Raw genomic sequence first — 27,471 nt, forward strand, 5'->3', positions numbered from 1 at the left:
TTCGTATATCTTAGCAAATAGGGTATGATTTCAAGAGTTGGAAGGAGCTTCAGAGACCATCTAGATCAACCCCCTCAGTTTTAAAGATGAGAAAGCTGAGTCCCAGAGATGTTAAATGAAGTGCTTGAGGTCACAGAAGTAATAATCATCAGAGGCAGGATTTGAAACCAGGTCCTTTGATAACAGAGCTAGCATTCTTTTTTCCATAAGTTACATGCACATGTTATTTCATCTAAAGGGGGATATAAGCTCCTTGAGGGCAATTTTGTCTCTGTTTCCATAATGCCTACACAATGATTGTAGTATTGACAATGTTCAGTCATTTTTCAGTGACTATGATACCATTTGGGGTTTTCTTGGCAAAGAAACTGGAATGGTCTGCCATTCCTTCTACAATTCATTTTATAGATGAGTAAATTGAGGCAAACAGGTTTAAGTGACTTGCTAAGACTCTGACACAGCTCATTAGTGGTGGAGGGTAGATTTGAACTCATGAAGATGAGTCTTCTTGACTCCAGGTCCAGCTTTTTATCCAGTGCAACACCAGGTTGCCCTACTTGGCACAAAGTTAGCACTTAATAAATACTTGCTTATTCTTTAAGTTAAATTAATAACAGAATAAGAGGTATCACCTCTTTATATTAGAATTCTGCCTCAGAGTTGATAGCTAGAAAATGTTGCTTTCAGAGAAGGAAGAGATAAGAGAATTCATAGAACTTTGTTTTCTTTTCTGCTATCACAGAGCTCCCTGTTTCTATTGTACACAAACTTGATAGTAGTAATTATGGTGTTAGAATTTAGAATGCTGCTGAGTAGTATGAACCTTTCAAAATGATTACATTGACTTAACAATCAAATGACCACTGCCATGCCATTCAAAAGCAATATATAAAGACCTGGTTGTATTTTGACTTTAAAAAAAAAACTCATTAGTTCTGTCCATGGTGCTGCTGATCATACTTTGAACCCATGTTTGATACTTGAGTGCCATTTTTAATTTTAGTTTTTTCCTCACCTCTCATATCCATGTGGTTACCATGCCTGTTATATCTCTTGGTTCCTTTGACTTCTCTCTAGTGTGGGGCCACTACCTTAGTATATCCCAATGCACTTGAATAATTGTAATAGCCTCCTAATTCAATTCAATTAATTTCAATTTATCAGCATCTTCCTTTCATTTTCAATCCAGTCATTATGTTGCTGCTAAAATAATCTTTCTTAAACAGAAATTGTGTCATGCACTCCTCTGTTCAAAGATCTAGGGTTTCCTGACACCTGCCAGAAAAAAAGTTTAAACTGCTTTGAATAGTATTTAAAAATCAATTTGGTACCACTCTAACTTTCTGGTCTTATTTCACATTACTCCTCTTTATGTACCACACTCCATCAGCCAGACTGCTCTACTCGGCTCCCCAATATACTTGTTGCTTCCTTTAGCTGCATTTTGGCCTTTTTCTTTATTGTCCTTTAAAGTTCATGTCCTAAGCCACCTTCTCCAGGGATCCTTTCCTGTCTCATTCCCACCTTTGGAGGGGTAACAACTTTCTCTCTTTAGACCTCACTTGTATGAAAGATTACTTTATTTAAAGTTTCTACAATTCACTTTTTAATGAATAATTGTGTGTTACAGGTAGAATGTAAGAACCTTATTAGTAGAGACTGCTTTCATTTGTTGTATTGGTACTTTCAGGGTCTATCACAGTATCTGGATGTCATTAATATTTAAGAAATTCTCATTTATTGAGTTATTATAGTTAACTGAACTATATCTCATCTTTCATTAGATTGCATGCTCCTTAAAGGCAGGGACTATAATTTATCTAAATTTGTATCTCATCAGCATCCAGACTCCTGTTCTACATGTATAAATAAATAAATGATAGACTGAATAAAAGGGAAAAAAAACATTCTGTGCTAAGTGCTAGGGATTGAGACAATCCTGTCAAAGAATTTTCACTCTAATTGGGGAAAATAGCATTTAGAGAACAAAGCAGTTGAAGGGGAGGTGGAAAGACTTGGAAAGCATAAAAATGAATTAGTGTAATAGATGGCAGGGTCCAGAGGTCCTTAGGGTGCAATGGCAGGTGGTATCTGGAAGTCTGGAGGGGAGAAGGAGAAGGCAGAATGTAAGGTTTGAGGTCCTTAAGATACAGTGACAGGACATAGTCTGAAGATAGAAGGATTGTACATGATGAGACCTAGCCCATCCAAATAGTGTGAGCAGTCATGCTACTCTTACTGCCTGGCCACCATATGGGTTCTGGGTCACCTAGGGGGTCAGGAAAAGGGTGAAATGAAAGGATAAGAAAAAGAAGTCTCTGTTGGCTGAGGTTCTTCTCTTGGATAACATATGAGGTCTGAGTGGCTTGGAGATTGGGGAGAGGAGGAAAGAGGAAAGAGATAGGAGAAGGGTATTCTCATTAGTGATACTGTTTTGCATTTAATGACTATCAATTGAAATTGCATTTCTGGAATTTCACTGATTTAGTCATTTTTTTTAAAATTTAAGTTGTTCAACCTTAAAGCCAATTCGAGGTATACATCTCAAGACTTAAAAAATATACTAAGATATTTTCACTCCTGCTGAAATTATTTTTAAAAAGGGATGAGTATTTGTTAATTCATTTTGTTGTTTTGGAGCTTCTGCTCTCAGTTTGAGTTTTTTTTCTAGATTTAAGATATGATTGGATAGCTTTGTAATATTATTGCATTTGGAATCTTTCACCTGCATATTCCACAGCTTGGTGGTACAGTGGATGAAATGTTAGGTCAGAAGTTCCCCCCCCGCCCCCCAGATACTCAGTAGGTTAAATTATTTAACCACTATCTGTCTCAGTTTCCTCGGCTTCAAAATGGGATTAATGAGAGTCCCCTCCTCACATGACTGTGAAGATCAAAGGAGATATTTGTTTTATGCTTAACACAGTTAAGTGGTACAATGGATAGTGAGACAAGCCTTGAGTGAGGAAAACTCACCTTCATAGTTCAAATTTGGTTTTATTAGCTTATTAGATACATGTGACCCTGGGAAAGTCATTTATCCCTGTTTACCTCAATCTCCTCACTTGTATGAAAGACTACTTTATTTAAAGTTTCTATGATTTACTTTTTAATGCATATTTGTGTGTTACGGGTAAAATATAAGAACCTTATTGGTAGAGACTACTTTCATTTGTTGTATTGGTACTTTCAGGGTCTATCACAGTATCACAGAACTACAAATAAAATGATCTGGAGAAGGAAATGACAAAAATAGTATATTTGCCAAGAAAACCCCAATTGGGGTCATGAAGAATTGAACATGGCTGAAAAGAATGAACAATGTTCCCTTCCTTTGCAGTATGTTAAAATTCAAATGATCCTCTTAGCAAACCCTTCTTTCTCCTAAACCCCACTCCCCATACAAAGAATTAACCTGGAAGCAAAGTATGATTCCTTTGATTGAGGAATATCTGAACAAACTGTGGTATATGAATGTAACAGAAAATAATGATTACAGTGGATATGACAGATAAATGATGAGAACAATGAATATGAGGCCCAAATATAAGGAATTTAGTGATGCAGGCATAATAAGTATGAACTGATAGAAATCAAAGAAAATAGAATCAATAGAAAAAATATATAAATATATATATATGATTACAATAATGCCAGTGAAAATCATACTAAAAGCATCCAATTACTTTAAAATGACCAATTTTAGTTCTGCATAACACACTTCCTTCCCTTTAGTACTGTAAAAGGTGGATTAGAGGTACAGAATATTGCATACATTGCCTGATGAGATCACATTGTCAGTTTTGCTTAACTATTTTTCTTTGCTGCAAAAGAGGGTTTGATTGGAGATTGGGAGAATGTATATTGAGAAATTACTATGGTGTAAAGAGGCATCAGTAAAATTTAGATGTGTAAAAGGAAATCAATTCATTTCACCCTTAATTATCTCCATATTTCATTTTTGTTTTATGTAGTGCATATAGCATTCTGTTAAAGTAAAAAGTCTTAGAGCTATAACCTAGATTGAAATGATCACAAAATATTGCCAATCTCCTCCTGTGCTATAAACAATGCACAAAAAATCTAGAAAATTCTTAATAGGCTGTAGGACTTAGATTAGTAGGAATACTGTGGTTGTCTGAAGATGACACCAAGATATGACCTAAACACATGAAACTCAGAGAGAGAAACAATAGCCAGTGGCATGTGAAATGAAGATGGGAGGAAGTAGTGTATAGCATCAGAATGGCATAGTGAGGAAAACATTTCAGCACTGTCAAGAAACTCACCACAACAATCATTCCCACTGCAATAAGCTCTTGGAGGCAGATGGTAGAGTGACAATAAAATAGTAAAACATCAAGAACTGCCAGGGAATATAATGTGAGGAATTATATGTGGTTCTGGGCTCTGAAAAGCAAGCAGCTGCCTAGGTACAAAAGGATGTTGGTGGTATTTTTTTATTGGTCTGGGGCATGTGCAGGGGAAAGAAGGAGAAAATAAATTTTTAATCTATGTTAAATGTATTCTGACAATAAAATCTGAAGTGTTTCAAGTTAAAATTAATTATAATATTAGGACATTAAAATAATATAATAATAATAATATAATAAAATCATAATCACTGTCCTTTTGATGCAGTGATTCCATTACTGAGTACAAACCCCAAGGAGAACAAAGACAGGAAAAAAAGAGCTACAAATAAAATGAATGTCTCCCCATTGGGGAACAGTTGAACACATTAAGGTTTATAATGCAATGGAATATCATTACATTTAAAAATGATGAAGATGAGGAATCTGAAGAAACATGCCAAGGTTTCTATAAACCCATGCACAGCAAAGTAAGCAGAGCCAAGAGAAAAATAAACTTGACTCCAATAGTGTAAATAAAAACAATATTAAAAGGCAGTTTAGTTTAGATTAATTAATTACAATGACCTATTTAAATCTCAGAGAATAGATGATATAACATGCTTCCCTAGTCCTTAGTAGATGGGTGAAGGGTTTATGGGTATAGAACACTTTATATACTGTTAGATAAGGTAGTTTCCCTGGTCAGTATTGTTTAATTGTTTTTCTTTGTCACAAGAGAGGGTTCAATTGTATGTAAGTGAGGAACTATGTGGAAAAATGACTATGATTTATAAAACAAAAGGCATTGTCTTTGCTTTTGATTAGAAAATCTAACCATTTCAGAAATTGTTCTTAACAGTGGAAAAGCATACTAAAGGTAAAATGTTAGATCTAATTTGAATATAAAATGTTGGTGTAATATATCAGAATTGAAAAGAATGCATTAAAATGGGGATATAAAGGCTTTAATAAAGATGTTTAAAAATGAACACTTATTCTTCTAAAAATACTCTTTAATTTAAAAATGTATAATAGCTTAGAATCTGCAGAGAAGTAGGAAAAAAGTAGAATACAATGGAATTTAATGCACTTAGTCAACCAAGATTTAGTCACCACAGCTTTAGGGATACCTCCACTTTAGGGATAACACTAATTCTTTAACTAAACTTTTAATGGAAGCCTTCCACTGAATAATTGATATCACCTGTCCTTGTTGGCATCAAGGATATATCAAATACAAGGAAATGACCAAGAGATTGATTAAAATTGACTTTTATCTGAGGAATTAATGACATAAAAAAACGATTGGGCTCTAACATTAACCCCTGCTGTCTGGCTTCTACAAGATGTTAAGCCCCAGTGAATTCTGCATTTTCAGGAACTTGGAATTAACAAAGGAGATGGGTTAATGTTAAAAAAAAGATTAAAATACTGCTAATTCATCATTTCCATTTCTTTTCTCTGTAATGAGTAAGGTGTAATTAAGAGTGCCAGTCATATAAGCAACTGACAGAATCAGATTTTTAACTTGGGGACCCTGTTGGAAAGTATGAGAAAGCTTATCCACTGGTTTTATCTACAAGAGCCTCATTGCTTTTCAAAACTACCTCAAAATTGATACATGCAGATGGTCAAGGAAAGTTTTCCAGATCCTCTGAGTGTATTACTTTAAAACTAGTGCTGGTCACAGCTTTCCTTTTTTGCTGATGAAAGGGATTTTTCAATATTAGGAAGGAATATCAAAACAATGTTTCATCACTAAGGAAGATGCTGGGGACTGATGGATAACTTGTAGGGCAAGGATGAACTGGTGTTTATCTATAGCCTAGGGAGGTGTAGAAGAAAAGTCACTGAACAATTGAATATTCAAAATTTCCATTGTGTCTGAAATGGAGAGTTTCAAAAACATCATGTTTGCCAGATTAATATTATGGCCTGGTGACAAAGTGAAAGTGCTTAATGAAGTAGATTTGGAACAGTGATTACTTTGATGAGAAATTTAGCATATATTTATATTCCCAGAGGAGATTTGGTAATAGATTGCCAATACACAAATGCATTCACAAATAGAAGTATCAATCAAAGGAGTTTGACCTAATTATTTGTAGACAGATTGGACAAATATGTGAAATGAACAATGGATGAAATCTAGAATTGAACAGGTAAAGAGGAAATTACATTGTCTTTGGGAAACTGAAAATTCTCTTAAAAACTCATACTTCTCCATGAAATAAAGACTGACATTTTTAATATCAATATTATTTCAGTGTTCAATGGTTTTAAATCATGGATCATTATAGTCTTTGAAAAAAAAACTGAAACAGAAAAAGGTAATGGAAAGACTTATGGAAGCCATGAGCAGGTTGCAACATACTGTAAACAAAGAATAATGCAGAAGCATAAAGGATACCATCAAAAATGTGTGAGTTAAAAAGATGGTCTGGTTATGTGGTAGGAACTTCAAGGAAAAGCCAATTTGTTCCATTTACATCCTTGTCAAGAGACATATCTTGATGTATCAAGAGAGCATGATTCAGGTCACTAGCTTGTTGAGTAGATCCCCAATAGTATACTTAAGGAAGAATGGATGAAAGTTGCAGGATTAGCAAGCATAAACAATTGTGCTCTGCATTACTGAGGTAGTTCAATTTACCCAAATTAGAGAAAGCTAAATAACAAAATGCATAGAATTGTGAACTGGGAGGCAAGAAAACCTGTCTTAGAAAATTATAAACAAATTCTGTCTTAGAAACTTATTATTTATATGACCTAGTTTCACTCAACTAATCTCACTCTCAATTCTAATTTATAAAATGGAGAGAATAATAGCATTAACTTCACAGCACTGTTTTGACTTTCAAATGAAATAATATATGTATATTTTATAATCTGGGATCTTTGTAAAAATGCAATGTCCTTGCCATAAACTTTGCACAAACTATAAGATAATTCTGGGCTGGTCAAGGGAAATTCAATAGCAGTGAGTAAGACAGAAGTTAACTGGAGAAATGAATAAAAGAAATCTGAGAAGGCCAAGCTCTTTTGGCAGTGATTAAATGCTTATAAAGTGATCAGAAGATGACCAGACAGAATGCTTTGGAGAAAATATCCCAGAGCAGACAAGTGTGTATGTTTTCCCAGTTTCAAGGTTGGCCATGAACTCCTACTTGGCATCTTCCTGAAGAAGGACAAAAATATACATAAACCCAAAAGTAGCATGCAACAAAACATGACTGAAATGTTAAAGCGGAAGTGTAGCCTTATGGTGTGTATCCTGATCTGGACACAAATGTATTCAATGCTGAAAAACAGAGAACAAGCTTGGAAAGCAAATTTACTTTTTAGCTTCAAGGAAGTGAGTGTTAGCTGTTTGCTCCTTCTTTCCTAATTCAGCATTGGTATGCTGCTTCTCATTACACAGGCAAGTCAAAGGCGACTTGAGATGTTCCAGAGAGAATTTTTTTCTTCTCAAATAACTTATGCAGTGTATGAAAGGACAACATAATTTCTGGGAGCAAAATATGGTGTGAATGGGTTCTTGTTCAACCCCAGCCTTGGCAAATACAATGTTTCTCTGGTAAGGAATGCTTTGTGCTGCCATCCCTCCAGAATATATATTAGAATCTTTCTCAGGCTACTTACAGTCTACTTTTCCTTAACTCAGAAGGTGCATATTTTCAAGTCCCAGGAGTATTATAATAAAATAGAATTACCTCTTTAGTAGGTGGAGTATTAATGTTCTTCTGTCACTTATGGATCACAACTATTTCATTTTTCAAATAAAGGATCCAAGGGAATTAAGAGATTGATTTTCTAAGACAGCACTTGAAAGATGATTAAAAGCTGTAATATAGATATATAAGCTAAATGCGAATATTATTTCATACATTTAATTGATATTGTTTCATCAGGAAGCATATGCTGCTTTTGTAGCAGTAAGATTCAGAGGATCATAGACTTAGATATGGAAGGGACCTTATAGGTCATCTTGTCTGGTTCCCTTAGATTACTAATGAAGAAACTGAGACCCAGAAGAGTGACTCACCCAAGGATACATACACACACACACACACATATGTGTGTGTGTACATGTATGCATATACATATATACACAAATATATATGTATATATATATATATATACACAAATAGATATAGATATAGATGTAGATACACTTGTAGATATATTTAGTGCACAAGCCAGGATTTGAACCTAAGGTGCTCTGATTTCACAGTCAGTGTTTTTTGTAGCATTTGGGACATGTGCTTTTTCATCTACTCACACAAGTCAGGTTATACTTATGAATGATGATATATTTTGAGACATTTGGCTGGGCTTAGAGCTATGCTGCAATAGAAAGTTTATTGGCCCACACAATCAATCAAATCTTGGTCTACTTAGTGCTATGCTCTCACCAATGGGATACATCAGTCAGCCACCAAACAAAGCTACAGATCATATCTACATTGCCATCATGGATTATGAATCTGACTCTGTGATGGACAATCTCAGTCTTTAGCCAAAAGCCCAGGCTTGGATCCTAATGGAGAAGGAATTACTTTTTGTGCTCCCAGGGGATAAGACTTCTCTGAATGGCAAAATCAAAGCTTATATGAAGACATATTGTGTTGAAATGACTGTGTAGAGAAAAGCTTGGGAACAAACAGCTCAGTTTTCATGATGTATTTGCCTCCTAGTTTTATTGGAGACAATATTTTCAATGAAAAGATTTGGAAAACTATATTTATTTATATTGTTATAAATATATAATATTTATAATTTAATTTATTATATAGTATTCTTTTATATATAAATACATATATATATATATATATATTTACTATTGTTATATTATGCTGGTCTTAGAAATAGCCATTCACCCTGGAAAAATAGTAAATTGTACAGAGCAAATAGAAAGGGATGCTATGATGATTTCCTTTGGTTTACCTATAAAAGTAAATTGGTGGTGGTGGTGGTGGCAGTATCAGGACTGATTACAGTTGTTCTGGTGAATGTTTGATGCTCATTCACAAGACCAGGCACTTATTTCCAAAGCTGTATTCAAAGGAGTAAAAGAAAAAAAATCTTTCAATGGCTCCTTCATTTCTTCTGTACTGCTTTTTCCATTATTTTGAAAGCAGGTTATCAACAGGCTACATGCACCATTTTAAAGATACTATCCCTCCACCTTCAATGAAGTTTTATGGAACCATTTGGGTCCTAACAATGAATTCACTGGGAAGCATTTTCCTTTTGATTCTGTCTTCAGATTTTATGGACAAACCAACATGCTGGAGTATATTTTGAATACTAAAACGGTACTCTAACAAGAGATGCTCCAAAGAATCCCATCGCCCATTCAATTTCTTCCAAGGCTGGCATTTCCTTTCAACTGACAGAATTATCACAATTTTTTAATTAAAAATTTAACTTCATAAATATTTTAAAGCTCCCTCCTTTTTTTGTGAAGAAAGGAAGAGCAGAGATGTACTATTCTTCAATTTTGGAAAAGGGAGACAATGTTCCTCAATTAACTATTGAGATAAACCTGAGGGGGGGGGAAAAGGATCCCCATAGCAAGGAAAATATCCTGCATATTTAAACAGAAAGTGTATGCTTCTATCCAAGTTAGCTGAGGTGCTTAGGAAACCCTCCTATCTTTCACCACCCTCTTTTCCATATACTCAATCATCTACAGGTTTGAGAAAGTGCTCTGAGATTGTTTTGAATTTTCTTTTTTTTAGAAATTGATATAGTTAATCTAGTCTTATCATCCTTATTTAAAAAAAACCTAGAAGAAACCATTCCAATGAACTCTTTCTCATATGTTTATCTGAATTATGTTTCTTCTCCACCGTGGTTACTTCTTGTTGCCAGGTAGCAACGAAGGTCTGCTCACACGTGCATCTAATCACTGCTACCATTGTGTGGATGCACTTTTTGTCAAAATTATTTTCATTAGAAATTGAACAATTCAGCTACAGACACATCCACTTTGCTGGCAGGATTTTATTTTTTGCCAATTCACACATTCTGATGATAGATACAGCCCCACAGAATATTATGAATGTGATGCCTTTGTCAGAAAACTCCCTCCCCCAGTGTTTAATCCCAAAACTGACTTGTTTATATTCAACTATGATTTCATCATTTTGGTGCTTATAAAGTGAAAGAAATAAAGTGAAAGGATATTTGGGGGACATTATGGCTACTAATTGTTAAGTTTGATCTCTTTAGAGATTTCATTTACTCATTTGGAACAAGTTGGTGGATCATATTTTTCCATCCCTACTGAGTTTCACACTATTGTTCTGCAGGAAGCAAGGGCCATGTTTGATGGTACAGAAAATATTTGGCTACTTCTAGTTCTCTCATGAAAACTTCTTGTTCTCTTCATTTGCCTTACCACAATCACAGATCTCTATTGTAAAGTGGAGACCGGTTTCCCCTGTGAAACCAAACCGAACCAAATCCAAACCAAAACCACATAACACTGTCAGCTTAGGAAAATAGGAAGAGGAAAAAGGAATGAGGGAGAAAGAGAGAATACATATAACAAAGAGACAGAATTCAAATGCATTTAGATATGAGGAAGTCAGATTTGTTGATTTACTTTGTGCTTTCAATTGTATGCTCATTCATTGTTTAAAGCAATTCCTCACTGGTTTTAGGATTTCTTCCACTTTTGGAGACCATTGAAGAACAACTTGGAAAAGCAGGTGGTTATCTGGGCTACTGTCTGTTCTACCATCAAGGATTTTGTTTTATTTAAAAAATAATAGTCAAAATCATGGCCAACACATTGCTTTTTCATTGAATCAAAGAAGGTACTAGTTTTCTGGACAAAGACTTGGTTCAAGTTTAATGCTTCTCAGATTGAGGAAAAGTTTTTTTTTTTAATGAGCCCTTACTCTTTTTTAAAAGGTGCAATATTTCTTTATGTTTCTATTTTTTTCTTTCTCAATTAGATTTTTCTTGTTTCTCAGTCTAACTCCCATTAGGGGAGTCCAGAAGCTAGACTACAGTCTTTGTCATGGCCTTGCTAAAATGAAACTAGAATTAGTCTTCAGTTAGAGGACAAGAGGAAAAACCTTTGAGAATTTGATATCATATCCAAGGGTGTCCAGTTACAGCACAAGTGGATCATGTTATGATGGGACTGCCAGGCAAATTTTTCCCCACATGGTTATGTTCATATATGCATAACTTTTAAGAATATGTGCTCCTTGGAGCAATATTTGGTTATTGTCACAAAGAATAGGGATACAGAATACTTCAAATCAGTTTCATGTTACCTTCCTTTGGGAGCTTGGGTCAAATTTTACCCTTTGCTACTAACCTAAAGCCCCAAGGTCAAATTCTGCTAATAGATACTCATAGGCAACTTTCTAGATGGTGATTTATTATGATATTGTCTCTGGACCTGATGTTCTATGCTTAGTGTCATTTTTATAGCAGTGGTTTAGAATTTCTGTTCAGCATCTAATATTCTTGCTGACATGTTCAATTGCAATGACATACTATTTTCTTCTTTTAAAAAACCCCACAAGTGTTTCAATTCTTAGCACAGTTATGAAGATGGCGCCAAGGCTGCAGCAGAAGGCAGTAGAAGGAAATTACACCATAATCCCTCATTTAAGAGCCTGTTTCATGCAGATTACTCAAAAGGCTGCAGTTGAGGGTGAATTGGCAAAGGGAGAAGGCTCAGTGATCTACCTGGGTAAGGATGCACATTGTCTTTCCATCCCCTCAAAGCGGAGGTTGTGTGAACTCCCATCTGGACTTTTTCCAGACACCTGTGGAGAGAAAAGTAATTAGAGATGAAGATCAATTATAGACCCTGGTTACTGACAAAGCATCTCAAAATTATAATCAGTGTGCAAATGCTGCTGCTGCATGCCAAAAATCAACCATGGTAAGCAAGAGACTCAGAATGGTTACAAGGATTGACAATGAACTCATAAGGTACCTAAACAATAGAGTCAATTCTTCTAGGCAAAATTTGGGATCCAAATAACTGCCATTCCCAATAATGTGTCCTGAGATTGAACCCAGTATTTCAAAATTTGCTTTTTTTCCAAAAATTTTTATTTGTCTAAATAGAAGTCAAACTAAATAACAAGGCAGCTCCTTCAGGAAAACCTCATCATCTACTCAAGTTGTAACTAAATTTCCTCCCTTTGTAATTCTACAGCATTTATAACTTGTATTACTAATATTTAATTTTTCCCTACCATTTCTTTACACTGTATTGTTTGCAGTTATTTCATGCCTTATATCATGAAGTAGATTATAAGTGCTTGGAAGACAGGGATGCCTAATTCTCTCTCCTTTTATGTCCCCAAACCATGAAGACATATTTATTGAAGGCCTAACTATGGGCCTAGCATTGTGCATCGTGCTGTGGAAAACTGAACAGAAGTATAAGATATTATCTTCAAATAAGAAGACCAGATGATAATATAGGAGTAAATATTTATGAGAATGATAGTTAATATTTAGTTATTGCTTAAAGGTCTGCAAAACTCTTTACATATACTATCTTCATAAAAATCCCATAAAGTAGGTCTTGTAATCATTCCCATTTTACAGTTGAGAATTCTAAGGCTAAGAGAGATTAGGTGATTTATCCAGAGTCATCAACTAGTAAGTTTCTAAAGAAGGATTTGAACTTGGAGCTTTCTGACTATAAAAGGATCTCATTTCTTCCTTGTGAGTATTTACTTTCCAAAGTAAATTGCAACTTCTCTATCCCTCACAGATATTATTTCCAAGTTGCTTTGGCCCCCAAAACATTCATTAGCCTGAGGTAAATCTGGCAATGGATCTCTCTAAACTCAGTTGATTCTTGGATAAAAGATATATAGTCCCCCAAAGTCTTTCCAGCATGATAGGCCAGGCCAGAACTTATGTTCTGCTGGCATAGTGTATAAGAACCCAAATTACTTCAACATCACACTGAGGCATCAGGATGTAATTGAGTAGTTAAGATAATAAATAATATTGTAGTTCAGAAAAGGAATAGTTTTTATTAAGTTTTATGGAAGAGAAATTGAGATAGACTTACTAGGAAGAATAATAATCATAACAATTAACATATTTATGTAGAATTTTATAGTTTGTCAATTTACTCAGATTTAGTCTCAAGTATTTGTATATGGGTACATATAAATTAATTTATATATTCAAATATACCATGGAACTAGTGTTGCTATATATGTGTATATGTTTGTGTGCATTACAAATGTGTGTATGTGCCATGTCATAATCTTTTTATATATATCATACACCTTTCCACTTGTTATTTCTATTTATTTATAATTTAAATTCTTAGTAAATATTAACCTAAAGTAATTGCTTATATCTTGAAAGTTGACCAAGCTAAGCTTCAGACTAGATTCTTTACTAATGATAAGAACCTGTATCATGCTGTGTAAAGAATACTGTATTTGGAATCATTGGCCCATGGCTCAAATGCTGACTTTGCTACTTATTACTTGTATGATTTTGGACAAGTTATCTAGCTTTCTTGGATTTGATTTCCTTCTCTGTAAAATTAGGGGTTTGGATAGATTATCCTTTCTAATTCTAAATCATCATTATCATAATCATCAACATCAACCTTACATGCATTTTAAAGTTTACAAAACATTTTATATACATGATCTCATCTAACTCCAACAGCCATCAGATTAGAGAGATTAAGTGATTCACCCTACGTCACACATCTAATACACAGTAGGGTCAAGATTTGAACTCAGGTGTCTCTAGACTTTATATTCAAAGCTCTATTCATCTCATTAATTCTCTAAATGTTTAATTTAGATTTATGTTTCAGAACTCAATCAATGTTCCAATTATTTTGAGTTTGAGATGACCGCATAAGCTTCTCAATGAAGTTCATAGAAATTTGAGACTGTTTTTCCTATGTAGGGTTGATTGCACATTGACCATAACACAGTTCTGGACAAGTAGTCTACTGAATTTTCACATCAGTGTCTGGACCCTGAAAAGGCATGTTTGAGGGACAATGAGCTAGACTGGATGCAAGTGGTAAGAAGAAATTGGGTTGGGTCACATTTGAAAATCTGTGGTGTGCTTTCAAAGCTCCTCAACTATTGTTCATTGTTGCAAAAGTGAATCACTTTTATATCAATATTTTAAATATATTATAAAGTATAAATGAGCTGTATCATGTTACCAATGATAACCTGAATGGGAAAAGTTACACAAAAGACCTTTTGGAGATATGCATAAAGAGGAAAGGTGATTGATTAATCATATAATGGGAGTGATAGACAGATGGGTAAATGAAGTGGCATACCTTTATGGCAGATGTGAAACTCAAAGAGAAATAGATCCTAGACACTGTTTACTGACTTAGAAAACCTCATATTAACATTATCTATGTTGTATTAAATATTTTATTTATTTATTAAACCTTTCCCAATTACATTTTAATCTGATTTCAAGGTCTCAATCATGGAACTTTGCAGGCTCCTTGGACCTGGATACTTCTTTTTTTTTTAAAGTTTTTTTTTTTTGCAGGGCAAATGGGGTTAAGTGGCTTGCCCAAGGCCACACAGCTAGGTAATTATTAAGTGTCTGAGACCGGATTTGAACCCAGGTACTCCTGACTCCAAGGCCGGTGCATTATCCACTACGCCACCTAGCTGCCCCAGGACCTGGATACTTCTGCTGTAAATAGTAAAAGAATAGGAAGAAAGCTTTGGGAATTTTAGGTAGATCTAATGTAAAGGGTTTATGGGAAAATGTAAATATGAGGAATTACCCAGGATGAAAAGGTATTCAGGGCTTATGAACTACATTGATAGAGGGAGTACCTATACTAACAAAATCACACTCACGAAAGTCATATATTAATGAGTCAGTATCTTGTTTACTCATTATAAGCTTCTTAAGAATATACAGATAATAGCTCTTAAAATTCTATTCACAACAGCTCAATAGATGTTAAGGATGATGATGAAAACAGGTTCTCTTTTTCAGTTACATTTATTTTTAATATCCCAATTAAGAGGGACCTTTGGATATAGACGATTACATGAATGATTTACAGATTCTTCAAATTAGAACAGATCTGAGAGACCATCAAGTCCAACTTGTACCTAAATGAGCATTTCCTTCCTTATATACCCAACACTTGGTCACCATATCTTGGCCTAAAGGCCATTAGTAAGAGAAAAACGCATTGTTTTCAAAGACATCCCTCTAAAAACATGCCATTATACTTTTTTTTAAGATTTTTTTCAAGGCAATGGGGTTAAGTGGCTTGCCCAAGGCCACATGGCTAGGTAATTATTAAGTGTCTGAGGTTGGATTTGAATCCAGGTACTCCTGACTCCAAGGCCAGTTCTCTATCCACTGCGCCACCTAGCCGCTCCTCCATTATACTTTTTGAATACTTTTATTTGTTAGAAAGTTTTCTTAAATTTAAATTTGCCTTCTTACAACTATCAATCACTGCTACTAGTTCTGCTTTCTGAGTCCTTTTCCACAGGAGAGTCCTTCAAACATTTGAAGATGACCATCATGCCCTTCCTAGAACCAAACACAATACTCCAAATGTGGATTAGACAGGACAAGGTATAGTAGAATTATCATCTTCCACATCTATAGTCTTGGATATCATATCTCTTTTAATCCACTCTAAAATTTGATTGAAATTTTTTTTACTACAAAACACCCTCATGTATTGACTTTGGAATGCATTAAAACTCCAAGGACTTTTTGGAATTAAATTTCTATCTTCTCACATTTTGCATCTAGGAAATTGTTAATTCCTGTGTACTAGAGTTGGGCAATTGCTCGAAGGATACCATTTGGAAGAAGTGAAGACATGGTCAATGTAGAGAAGGATGCATTAGAAGGGGGTGGGAGAAAGAGGAGGTATGCAAGTATGTGTTGTCATGGTTCTCTTTTTGTATCAGTAAAATTTAGAATTAGATATGCTCAAAGGCACCATTAAGGAGTTTGTGAGGAACCTCTCCCCTCACAAAAAATTCAAAAGTTATAATCCATTGAAACAATTATATTAAAGAAACACTTTATTTCACCTGCTAGTCTCCAATTATTTTCATTAAAAACAAAACATATAATACCCTAAATATATATAGCTGAGAGAAACAATTTTGGCTTGTCATAACAGAAACCTAGACTTTTTCCATAACATTGTCATTTTAGAGCACACAATTGGGTTTCAAATATATGTATCTTTCCTTCAGTGATATGGCTAAAGGAGTGAAATGTTCAAAATAACTTGAAAAGTTAGACTTTGTGTCTACTGGGCAACTCTACTTAGTTAGATTATGAGAGTTTATCAGCAGGGCACCATGTTAGGTATGAATGTTGAATTAAGAAGCTTTTAGTCCATGGGAGTCCTCCCAATTCCATTCACTCAAGCCATGCTAAAGGCCTGGGTGTTAAGAGCCTTGTTAAAATGAGGCTATTAGTCTTTTCTTCATAAATGTAAAGAGCTTGCTGTTTGCATTCAGGGCTCCTTACATTAGTATGTATTTCTGTCTTGGCATTGCTAGAATCAGCAGTTTTATAAAGCAATATAGTAAGAGTCCATTTAACCCCCCTCTCCCCATTTCCCCCATTTACAGATTAATGGCAGAGGGGAAGATTTAATGCCTTTTCAAACATTTTTAACAATTCATTTAAAAGAAAAAAATAAATCACACAGGGGTTTCAGAAAATGTCTGATTGCAAAAGAGCGGAAACAATTGAAAATTAACATGTTTTTCACGTTCTACAGGTTAGAACACATTTCTGCCAATCTTGTAATTTATGCACCATACGTCAATTTTGCTGAAGAGATTTAAAAGCTGCTGTGATGGAAAGGCTGTGCAGAGAGTTGCAATAAGGCTTATTCACCTGTACATAACATCCTCATTTACAAATATGTCTTGCTCAGATCCATTACAAAAAATGAGTCCCATGCTGCCAGATACATCATAAGATTAAAATCCATGGCATAACATTTTAGAGGCTATTTTGGAAAAAGTGTATTTCATTTAGTATTGGTAGCTTGCCATTGCAAAACAGCAATCCATGCACCTGCTGTGGAAAAAGCTTCTAAAATACCTTACCCTAACCCAACTGAATTGGAAGAATTTTAGGAAGGAACTTATTTAAATGGGGTTAAATACTTGCAGAAAATAATCAGCTCATCTTTGAGCACATTCCAGTATGAAGCATTCTACAATAAGAGTATTCTGAGCCATAATTTGTCATTTGAGCATCTGGAGTGAGTAATTCAGTTCACATCCACAAAATAGCTCTATAATTCATAATGGGAAAATAATACAAGCAATAATTGAACCAAACAACATACAGAGAACATTATGAAATATAAAATGGATAATTTAGATTATTTTAAATTAAAAAGGTTTTGCACAAACAAAACCAATGCAGCCAAGATTAGAAAGAAAGCAGAAAATTGGGAAAAATTATAGTAAATGTCGATGATAAAGACCTCATTTCTCAAAAATAGAGAGAACTGAGTCAAATTCATAAGAATTCAATCAGTAAATAAATAGTCAAAAGGATATGACCAGGCAATCTTTGGAAAGGAATCAAAGCTATCTAAAGTCACAAGAAAAAATACACTTAGTCACTATTGATCAGAGAAATGCAAATTAAAATAGCTCTGAGGTACTACATTATGCCTATCAGATTGCCTAATATGTCATAAAAGGAAAATGATTAATATTGGAGGAGATATGGGAAAACTGGAACATTTAATGCACTCTTGGTAAAGTTGTGAACTGAACTAATCTTTCTGGAGAGCAGTTTGGAACTAGTTCCAAAGGGTTATAAAACTATGCATACCTTTTGAGCCAGTAATATCACTGCTGGGTCTGTATTACAAAGAGATTTTTCTTATAAAAGGAATAGGAACCATTTGTATAAAAATATTTATAGAATTCTTTTTGTGATAACTAAGAATTGGAAATTAAGGGTATGCCCAACTTTAATTAGGGAATTACTGAACAAATTGATAGTTTATGATTGTAATGGAATGTTTTTATGCTACAAAAAATGACAAGAATAATGATTTCAGAAAAACCTGGCATTCCATGAACTGATGAAAAATAAAGTGAATAGGACCAGGAGAACACTGTATACAGTAACAACAGTATGTTACAATGAAAAACTATGAATGACTCAGATATTCTCAGTAATACAATTATCTAAGACAGCTTCAAAGGACTCAGGATGAAAAGTATTATTTACTTCCAGAGAAAGAACTGATGATATGTTAGTTCAGATGGAATCATCCATCCTTCCTTCCTTCCTTCCTTCCTTCCTTCCTTCCTTCCTTCCTTCCTTCCTTCCTTCCTTCCTTTCATGCTTTATTATGCAAAATAACTATAATGGATATATGTTTTACATGATTGTACATATATAACCTGCATCATATTGCTTACTATCTCAGGAAGAGGCATGAGCAATGAGGGAGGGATAAAATTCGGAATTCAAAACTTGAATAGAAAAGAATGTTAAAATTATTTTATATGTAATTTGGGGGAAATTATGTATATATATATATACATATATACATATGAACATAATTGTGACAAATTTATTTGAGTTGGAAATCAGTTACTATAAGGGCTCATAGATGAGTACTATAAACAATGGCTGTGCACTAAGCTCATTTGCTCAAGTATTAAAGATATATGCACCTAATTTTTGTGTCCTATAACTTTCAGTGTCCTGGAACAAATCCAGTCACTTTTCCCTAGTTACAGGTTTATGAGAAAAATGGTAACACTTACTTTACAAAGGAGAAACTGATCTAATTAGATTGCTCAGTTCATTCTCATCAGGAATGTGATGTGTATGTGTGAATACACATAGTTATAAATATGGCATGTATAGAAACAGAGAACTCACAAAGATTCATAGTTATTGGTGCTGTTCTGATTTTTCCTCATTTTATTTTAGCTGTTTAGTAATCTCTAAATAACTGGGTATTCCAATGATAGGCAAGCTTGCCACATCTGCCAATTTTTAAAAATAGAAAATGAATAGAGTTCAACTGATTAACTAAGTTACGTGTGTGTGTGTGTGTGTGTGTGTGTGTGTGTGTGTGTGTGTGTGTGTGTGTGTGTGTGGTCTGAACTTGTGCTTTCACCATCTTAGGGAATTTTTGATGTGCAAGCTTTTCCCATTGATACAAATTGTAACTTAATATCTTAGGACTTACTGAAGTCACAGATATCAAGTGACTTGTCAATGATCACACAGCTATTATTCATAAAAAACAGAATTTGAACCCAAGTGTCTTTCTGACTTTAAAGCTAGCTGTTTATACTCTAAAGTATGCTGCTTCTCATTGAGTAAATTTACTTTGTAATGAGTTTCAACTTTCACGTTAAATGCTTGTAAGCTTCATTACTTGTAGTAACTCAATATTTATTAATGTAATTTATAATTAATTGTCTTTGGATATTATTACCTCTTCTAAATCTTTGTAGAGATTACACATTAATTACTCAATGCCTACCTTGAATAACAACAGTTACCTGTAACCATGTGAAAATATTAAGTATTTACTGGGTTATTATGAGATAAAACTTATGTAATGAACATTAGCTTCTCAATAATCTGAAATATCTATTTTCTGATCTCTTAAAAAAAAACAACAGCAAATAAAATCAGTCATCTCCTGCCCAGCACTGTTTGTGTCTGTGGCCTAAGATACTGTTACCATAGAAACTGATTGTGGATACAAATTTGGCTCCATCTATCAGATGAGTCTCAGCTCCTCCTGTCGTTAATACTGTCCAATAAGCCTGAAAAGCAAACTCTGGCTCTATGTCTTTAATTAAAGAACCAGTCCCGTTTCCTTTCCCCATCTGTCTACCCCCAAATAAAGATGTTGTTGCACTGCCTGAGATGTAAAAATCATTCTTGAAAGAAGACAATACAGAGCTGATGATAAAGAAAGTTACTACAAAAATTGGTCCATTAAATTTGCAAGAGGTTAACTTGTCAAGTATCTTTCAGAGCAGAGAAAGCAATGGCTTAGAGGGGTTGGGGTTAATTGCATTAGACATTGGCTATTGGTAATCATTGCTTATTCAATTTGGTTGGGAATCTACTATTTTTCTTTAATTTAGTTCTTAATCACTTATTCCTATGCTGTTTTCATTCATTTTACTTTGGAACAATATCGATCCTGGACTATACTAGTAAAAGAAAAAAAAACGTATTCACAAAATATCCCCACTTCCACATGATGCTTTAAGTAATGCATCTATAACTAAGTTATCTTAATGATGTGTGCTTCTAATGTGTTCACAGAAATTAATTCTATCAGATGATAAACCCTACTAGATTCATTCACCAATAAGCCCTGGACAATGTTTAATAGCAATAACAATAATGCTAGTTTATGTTTACAGAGTGATTTAAAGTTTTCAAAGCTTTATATCCATGCTTTCATTTGAACTTCACAATAGCCTTGTAGGATAGGTTCTATTATATCTATTTCATAGATGAAGAAAGTGAACCTTAGAGAAATTACAAGGCTCAGCCAGGATTACAGAGCAATAAACTTTGGCAGAATTCAAATCCTGGACGCAATAATTTCAAGATCAATAATCTGGGACTAAAGATTTTTAAATAAAAGTTTGTACAATTTTGAAATTATAATGTATAGTCCATTTTTTAAATATGTGAGTGAATTTGATTAAGAACTAGTTAGTCCTATTTTCTCAATTATGAATAACAAATCATTTTTAGTATGATTCTGTAATCGACTGAATGATAATGTGTAAAAATTTTCATCTCTTCTTGTTTTGCAATGCACAAAGATAGGACTGAATAATTAAGACATCAGTTTTTAGTATTCACTGATATTACAAATTAGATTTCAGAAGTCCTTTTTGGGAAAAAGGTGTTTTCAAGTATTCACTTGAATAATCTTTTCTCCTTCTTAAATTTCTGGGGCAAATAACAACAGCCTCTGGAGAATTTCATCTTATCTCTGCGACTGTACATTCTATATTCAGAAGAGTTGCAACCAAAGATCTCATTCTGTACAAGCTTAGCATTATTATAGATTAGAAAAACAACTATATAGTAGCCTTTAAAAGAATCTCATATGAAAGGAATAGCAAATCGAGCCATGTTGAGGGTTTTAGCATTACAGAAAATAAAAACAATCATGATGTTAGTTTAATAATTTATCCTTTATGCCAAACTCACATGCCATGGGCACTTTACATTCAATCATGCTTAGAGTAGCAAAGGAGTTGTTTGTTTATAGAACTGGTCACTATGCCATGATTGTGGAAGCCTGGAGCAAATACTTTGCATATATATATATATATACATATATATATATATGTATGCTATTTAATTCATTTATACTATTCATTCTCTTAGAAATATTCCACTTTGATGATAAAAAATGTCCTAGCATTTCAAAATGTACAGAGTTGGGGATATAAATACATATGAGACAGACAGATGGACAGAAAGACACAAGAAAGACAAACTGTAAAATTCGACACATTACAAAAAGTGATAGGTAGAAACTACTATTGTATATAATTGGAAAACAAATAAAATATTTATTTTAAAAAAAAGAATGGTCAGTGCACAGAGCAATTTCTCTGAAGAATGAAGATTTTTTTCAGTCTAGGATGACTTAAATATTCTATCTTTGGATAGAAATTTCTCTTATAAGATCAGCTTTTCTGCAGTGATTTGGGCTCCCCTGTAGGAAATAATCTTATTCAACCAGTAGTCTTTATTGTCCATGTCTAAGAAGAGAGTTGTAGCCCCAAGTCAAACTGGGGGTTCAGTTTACAATGTTGGTACTCTGCTTAGATATGAAGTAGTAATTCTCAAGACAATTGGGATGGTTGGGATGCCAGGATGAGGCTGTTGGGATGCCAGATTGAGGATTGAAGTCTGGAGTACTGGACGTCTGATACATTATGAGCTCTAAATCAAACAGTAATTCTATTCCCAAATATTTAATCATCAATTTATATAAAAATCACATGCCTTTTCACCTGTCACCAAACCTAAAGAAGTATGGAATGAAATGAAAATGAATTATTTTTCCCCAAAGAAAAATTTTCCCTAATGTAAGGGAATTAGATTATGATTTTTAATTGGTGGCTTCAAGAGTTTAAAACACACTTTAAAGAAGAAATCTTTTGTCTAAAAAAGCATGTTGTAAAATGCTAAAGCCTACAGAACTAATGAAATCCTCTTTCTATGCAGATTATACTTTAATTAAGCAAGAGGGGAAATTGAGAGGAATGAGTGAATGAGATACAAGTTGGTTGTCATGGGAACCTTAGCCTGATTGGAGGAAGACCATCCCCAAGTATGATAAAAACTCAGTTACCTTTAGCCTTCTCTATTTGCTTGACCATTGTTAGAGAAAAGACACAGGGATTTGATGTAGCCAAACCACAGAGTGAAGGAAGCTTAATTTCCCCTTTGAGAGACTAGATTAGCAGAATTTAGGTATGGATTAAATCCTATCTAGGGCAATTAGAATAAGTAGATAATTGATGGATTTGGTACCTAAAGCAGGGGAATGATGGGAGTGGGAGGGAGGTCAAAGTATCAAGCTTTCATGGCATGGATTTGAAATTCAGAAGAAGCACTGCTTTAGTGAATATAATCTATGAAGACTTCTGACTCTAGGAAGACAATTAGGATGAGCTCTTAGGGTTGAGAATTAAACACAAAATTAGATTAAACAAAAGCTACAAAACTATTTAAATCTAGGGAAAAGAGAAAACATTTAATTTGTACCTAGATATTTGTATTTCTTTAAATCTTGCTCTATATTTTGATGCGTTTATAAAATAGAGATAATTAAATATTTACATTAGTTAATCAAATTTTGAAGAAAGAGCATAAAAAAGGATTATATTCTATATCATTACTTTCAACTATCAATGGGATAAAAGTCCCATGCTTTATGAGGCCTATAATCTGTTATTTTCAAATGTTCACATATTTTTGACCTTTTCATTTCCTTCAAAAGAAAGTTAATATTGAATTTTATTTTTAAAAGATAAGATATAAACATTTATATAAATATTTATATATCATTTTAGGGTATACAAATTGATTTATATATATACATATATGTATATGTATATATTATATATATATATATATATATATATATATATTATCTCATTTTGTCACTGTAACAATTCTGGGAGCTAGGTGTTACTATCCCCATTTTATAGATGAGTTCCAGGGACATATATTTAGTAAGTGTTTGGTGCCTAATCTACCCAAATTAGCTTCCAAACTAATTTGTATTGCAAATGAGTTGTTATAAACACTCGTCATGTCAGGAATATTTCTTATATAATTGTTTACATAGTAAGAGGGATGGAGCAACCTTTTTCATTAGTGATGAATTAAAAAAAATGAAAACCAAATCATGGAGTGTCACAACTAAAATGCACCTTAGGAACATGGTGCATTGGAAGGAATGATGAATTTGGTGTCAGACAATCTCAGTTTGAATCTTGGATATACCCTTAACTACCTGTGCCATCTTGGACAAGTCACTGAACCCCTGCAGGTCTCTTTTTTCATCTGTAAAACTGAGGAAGTTGGATCGGAAGTTCTTAGATGTATCTAATGTTAAAATGAAAAATTCTTTGTAAAGTTCAATGCCTACATGATATAGCTGCTCATCAGCATTTTGCTTTCCTTCTATTCATCTTCCAGGCATTGCAATTTAACTAAACAACATGAATCAGCAAACTAAGGGATCCTGCATCAGTAGTATCAGTCTCATACAATTTGTCATTCATTCTTATAGGGCAAACCCACCAGACCTTTAACGTGAGCAGTATGTCACTGTGCTGATATATTAAAAGATATGGTAAGAATGACTTAGAAAAAGAGAATATATTAAAAAAATTAATGCCAAGGTTAGGCTATAAGGTGTATCGGTGTGTGCATGTATGTGTGTGATCTAATCTATGGTTCTATGACTTGCCTAGTGAAGTCTAGAATCATTCATTAAATAAACATTTATTAAGCACCTACCAAATGACAATCACTGATGTAAACATAGGAGATACAAAAAAAAAAAAGATAAAAGACAGTTCCTGCCTCCAAGAACTCATAATCTAGTGGGGAAGACAACAAGCAAACAAATATGTATACAAACAAGCTACACAGGAAAATAGAAAATAAGTAAACTAGAATTAATTGAGGTTGAGAAGGGCTATTTGTTATAAATGGAATTTTAGATGAGACTTAAAAGAAGCCAAGGAAGCTAGTAAGTAGAGATGAGGAAAGAAAGAATTCCACTCATAGAGAATCATAAGAGAAAATGCTCAGAGCTAAGAAATGGAATGTCTTGTTGATAGAACATCAAAGTGGCCTGTGTCACTGAATCAAAGAACAGGTAGTGGGAGTAAAGCATAAGAAGATTAGAAAGTTTGGGGGCAGGGAGACTAGATTATGAAGGACTTTGAATGCCAAGTAGAGGAATTTGTATTTGACTCTGGAGGTGAAAGAGAGTCTCTAGAGTTTATTGCATGTATGTATTGGGGAGACACTTGAGGAAAATCATTTTGGATTTTGGATGGAGGATAGCTAGGTATAGCTAGAGATCTGAGGCAGCCAGACCCACCAGTATGCTATTACAATTGTTAAAGCTTGAGTTGATGAGGACCTACAGCAGGTCATCACTATATCAGAAAGAATGGGGGTGTATTCAATAAATATTACAAAGGTAGAATGGACAGTCTTCACAACAGACTGGAGGGTGTGGAATGTGAAACAGTGGAGAGTTGAAGAAGACCTAGAGGATCATGCTACTCTCTTCAGTAACAGAAAAGTGATGTTTGTGGGTAGGGGGAAAGAATAAGTTCAGTTTTTATGTTGAATTAAAATATCTACTGAACATTCAGTTTGAGATGTTTGAAAGGCAATTGGAGATGGGATTTTGAAGGCCAGCAGAGAAGTTAGGGTAAGGATAGATAGATTTGAGAATCATTAGAGTAGATGTGATAATTAAAGGGAATCAATATATATAGAGAAGTCTCATCTCAGAATAAAATCCTGTAGGACATCTAGGTTAGAGGACAAAATCTGGATTAGGATCCACCAAGGAGTGAACTGATAGGAGGGAATTGGATTGATAGGTGAGGAAGATCATGAGAAAGGGGTGTTCAGAGAGATCAAGATGAAGAGAGAGATCAACAATGTCAAAAGCTACAGAGAGAGCAAGAAGAATGAGAAAAAAGTCACTGGTTTAGACAATAAAGTAATCATTCTGGAGAGAGCAGGCTCAGTGGAATGATGAGATCAGAAGTCAGACTGTAGGTAAAGTGAATGAGAGGAGGGAAAGGTGGAGGAGTTTAGATGTACAGGGAAGATGAGATATAAAGTGATAGGAATGGAAGGATCAAGTGACAGTTTTTTGAGGATGGGGAGACATAGGCTTGTGTATAGGCAGTAGGGAAAGAGCCTATAGACAGAGAAAGACTGAGGACAGGTGAGAGGGCGGGGATGACAGAAGAAACAATCCGTTGGACAAAAGGGGATAGAATGGGAGAACATTTGCAGGTGAGGAAGAGGTCTTGAGAAGGAATATGGCCACTTTTCTTTTTGAAACGAGGTAAAAGAAATGAAGCAGAGAGCATCTGAGTAATATGATATGAGGAAGAGGGGAGAAGAAGGAGCTCATGGTGAATTGTCTCAATTGTTTCTATGAAGTATGATGTAATATTTTCAGCTGAGAGGATGGGGAAAGGGGAGGTATTGGGAGGATTGAGGAGGGATTAAAATGTTTGGGAGAACTGCTGGGAAGAATGTATTAGTGAATTGATAAAGAAGAAATAAAAGGGTTGCTTGGAGATAATGAGGGGCCACTTAAAGTTTACATAATATAAAATTTACAGTGGACTCGGGATGGTTGGCTGGTTTTTCTCTAATGATATTCAGCCACATGTGGGTAGATTTGAAGGCAGGAGATAGTGAGAGTCATATAAGGATAAGACTTGGTAGGGTTCAATCAGTAATTTGATAAAAGAGCCAGGCACTCAAGATAAGAGGACAGTGAAGAGTTGAGCTGATTCACCCTGTGTGGGGTCAAGATATAGAAAATAGAAGAGACTGATATAGGGGAGGTGACCTGGGAGAGAACTAAGGGGACATGCTATGGACAAAGAGTAGAGTTTGGTAAAGGAAGGCAGAGGGAGCAGTGGAAAGTCAGTATATGATGGTCAGATAAGGGAACTTTAGAATTCCATAAAGGAAGTGGTGTATTTGTGAGGATGAAAAATATGATCTGAGGGTAGAGGAGTGATTCATGGGGAATGATTGGTTAGAGTGATGATGGACAAATAATATGTGTACTGAAGTCCTTCCATAGGAAGGCAGGAGAGAAAACTATCATCAGGTACTGAATTTATTGAGGAAGGAAATGGAGTAATCTGGAAATCGGTAGACAATATTTTCCAGTATTTTGATTGAGTGGTAAATATGAATTACATTAATTTCAAAGGAGGAAGGGGGAGAACCTGAAAGTAATAATGGGGAGTAAAGAGTACTCCACCTCTTCCACTTTGGTCGGTGAGCCAACGGGAATGAGTAAAGGTATAAGACTTGAGTCCAGGTTGATCACATAGTGCTAATTTTTTAGTCAGAGAAACTGTTTTTTTCCCAATAAAAACCCTAAAAGACCATCTTTTCTACTAAATAGTAGAGAAGTTGTGATCTGCTTCTGCAGAAAGAATGCCAGATGAAATCAAAGATCTTAGAAGCACTGGAATATTTGATTAACCAAAATGCCCTATTCTTTCACCAGGCTAGATTACAGAAAGTTTACCAGAGAGTCTTTTTATATATAGTACTTATTTTCAAAGTCCTGGAAATTTGATTATTTTTAGTCAGACTGTGAAGGGTTGAATTTGATATAATCATTTAATTGGCCATTGATTCAGCCACACTGGAGTCATTACTACATTCTTCAATTTCACCAACATAATTTGCTTCCAACTTATCTTTTATCTAGATGCTAAGTGTCCAAGTGCTGTGGAAACATGGGCAAAATAAAACTCTTAGATTCCTT

General features: G+C 34.4%; 1 protein-coding gene across 5 annotated transcripts in view; it reads right to left on the reverse strand.

Moving 5' to 3' along the window:
* PARD3B (par-3 family cell polarity regulator beta) overlaps positions 1-27,471 on the reverse strand; it is a 1,291,415-nt gene that overhangs the window by 70,687 nt on the left and 1,193,257 nt on the right. For all 5 annotated transcript variants that reach the window (XM_074191565.1, XM_074191567.1, XM_074191566.1 and 2 more), the window contains one exon: positions 12,072-12,151. In XM_074191565.1, the coding sequence (XP_074047666.1) occupies positions 12,072-12,151 (80 nt within the window). The remainder of the gene's footprint in view (positions 1-12,071; positions 12,152-27,471) is intronic.

The sequence above is a fragment of the Macrotis lagotis genome, chromosome 6 (assembly GCF_037893015.1).
Source record: "Macrotis lagotis isolate mMagLag1 chromosome 6, bilby.v1.9.chrom.fasta, whole genome shotgun sequence".
NCBI lineage: Eukaryota > Metazoa > Chordata > Mammalia > Peramelemorphia > Peramelidae > Macrotis > Macrotis lagotis.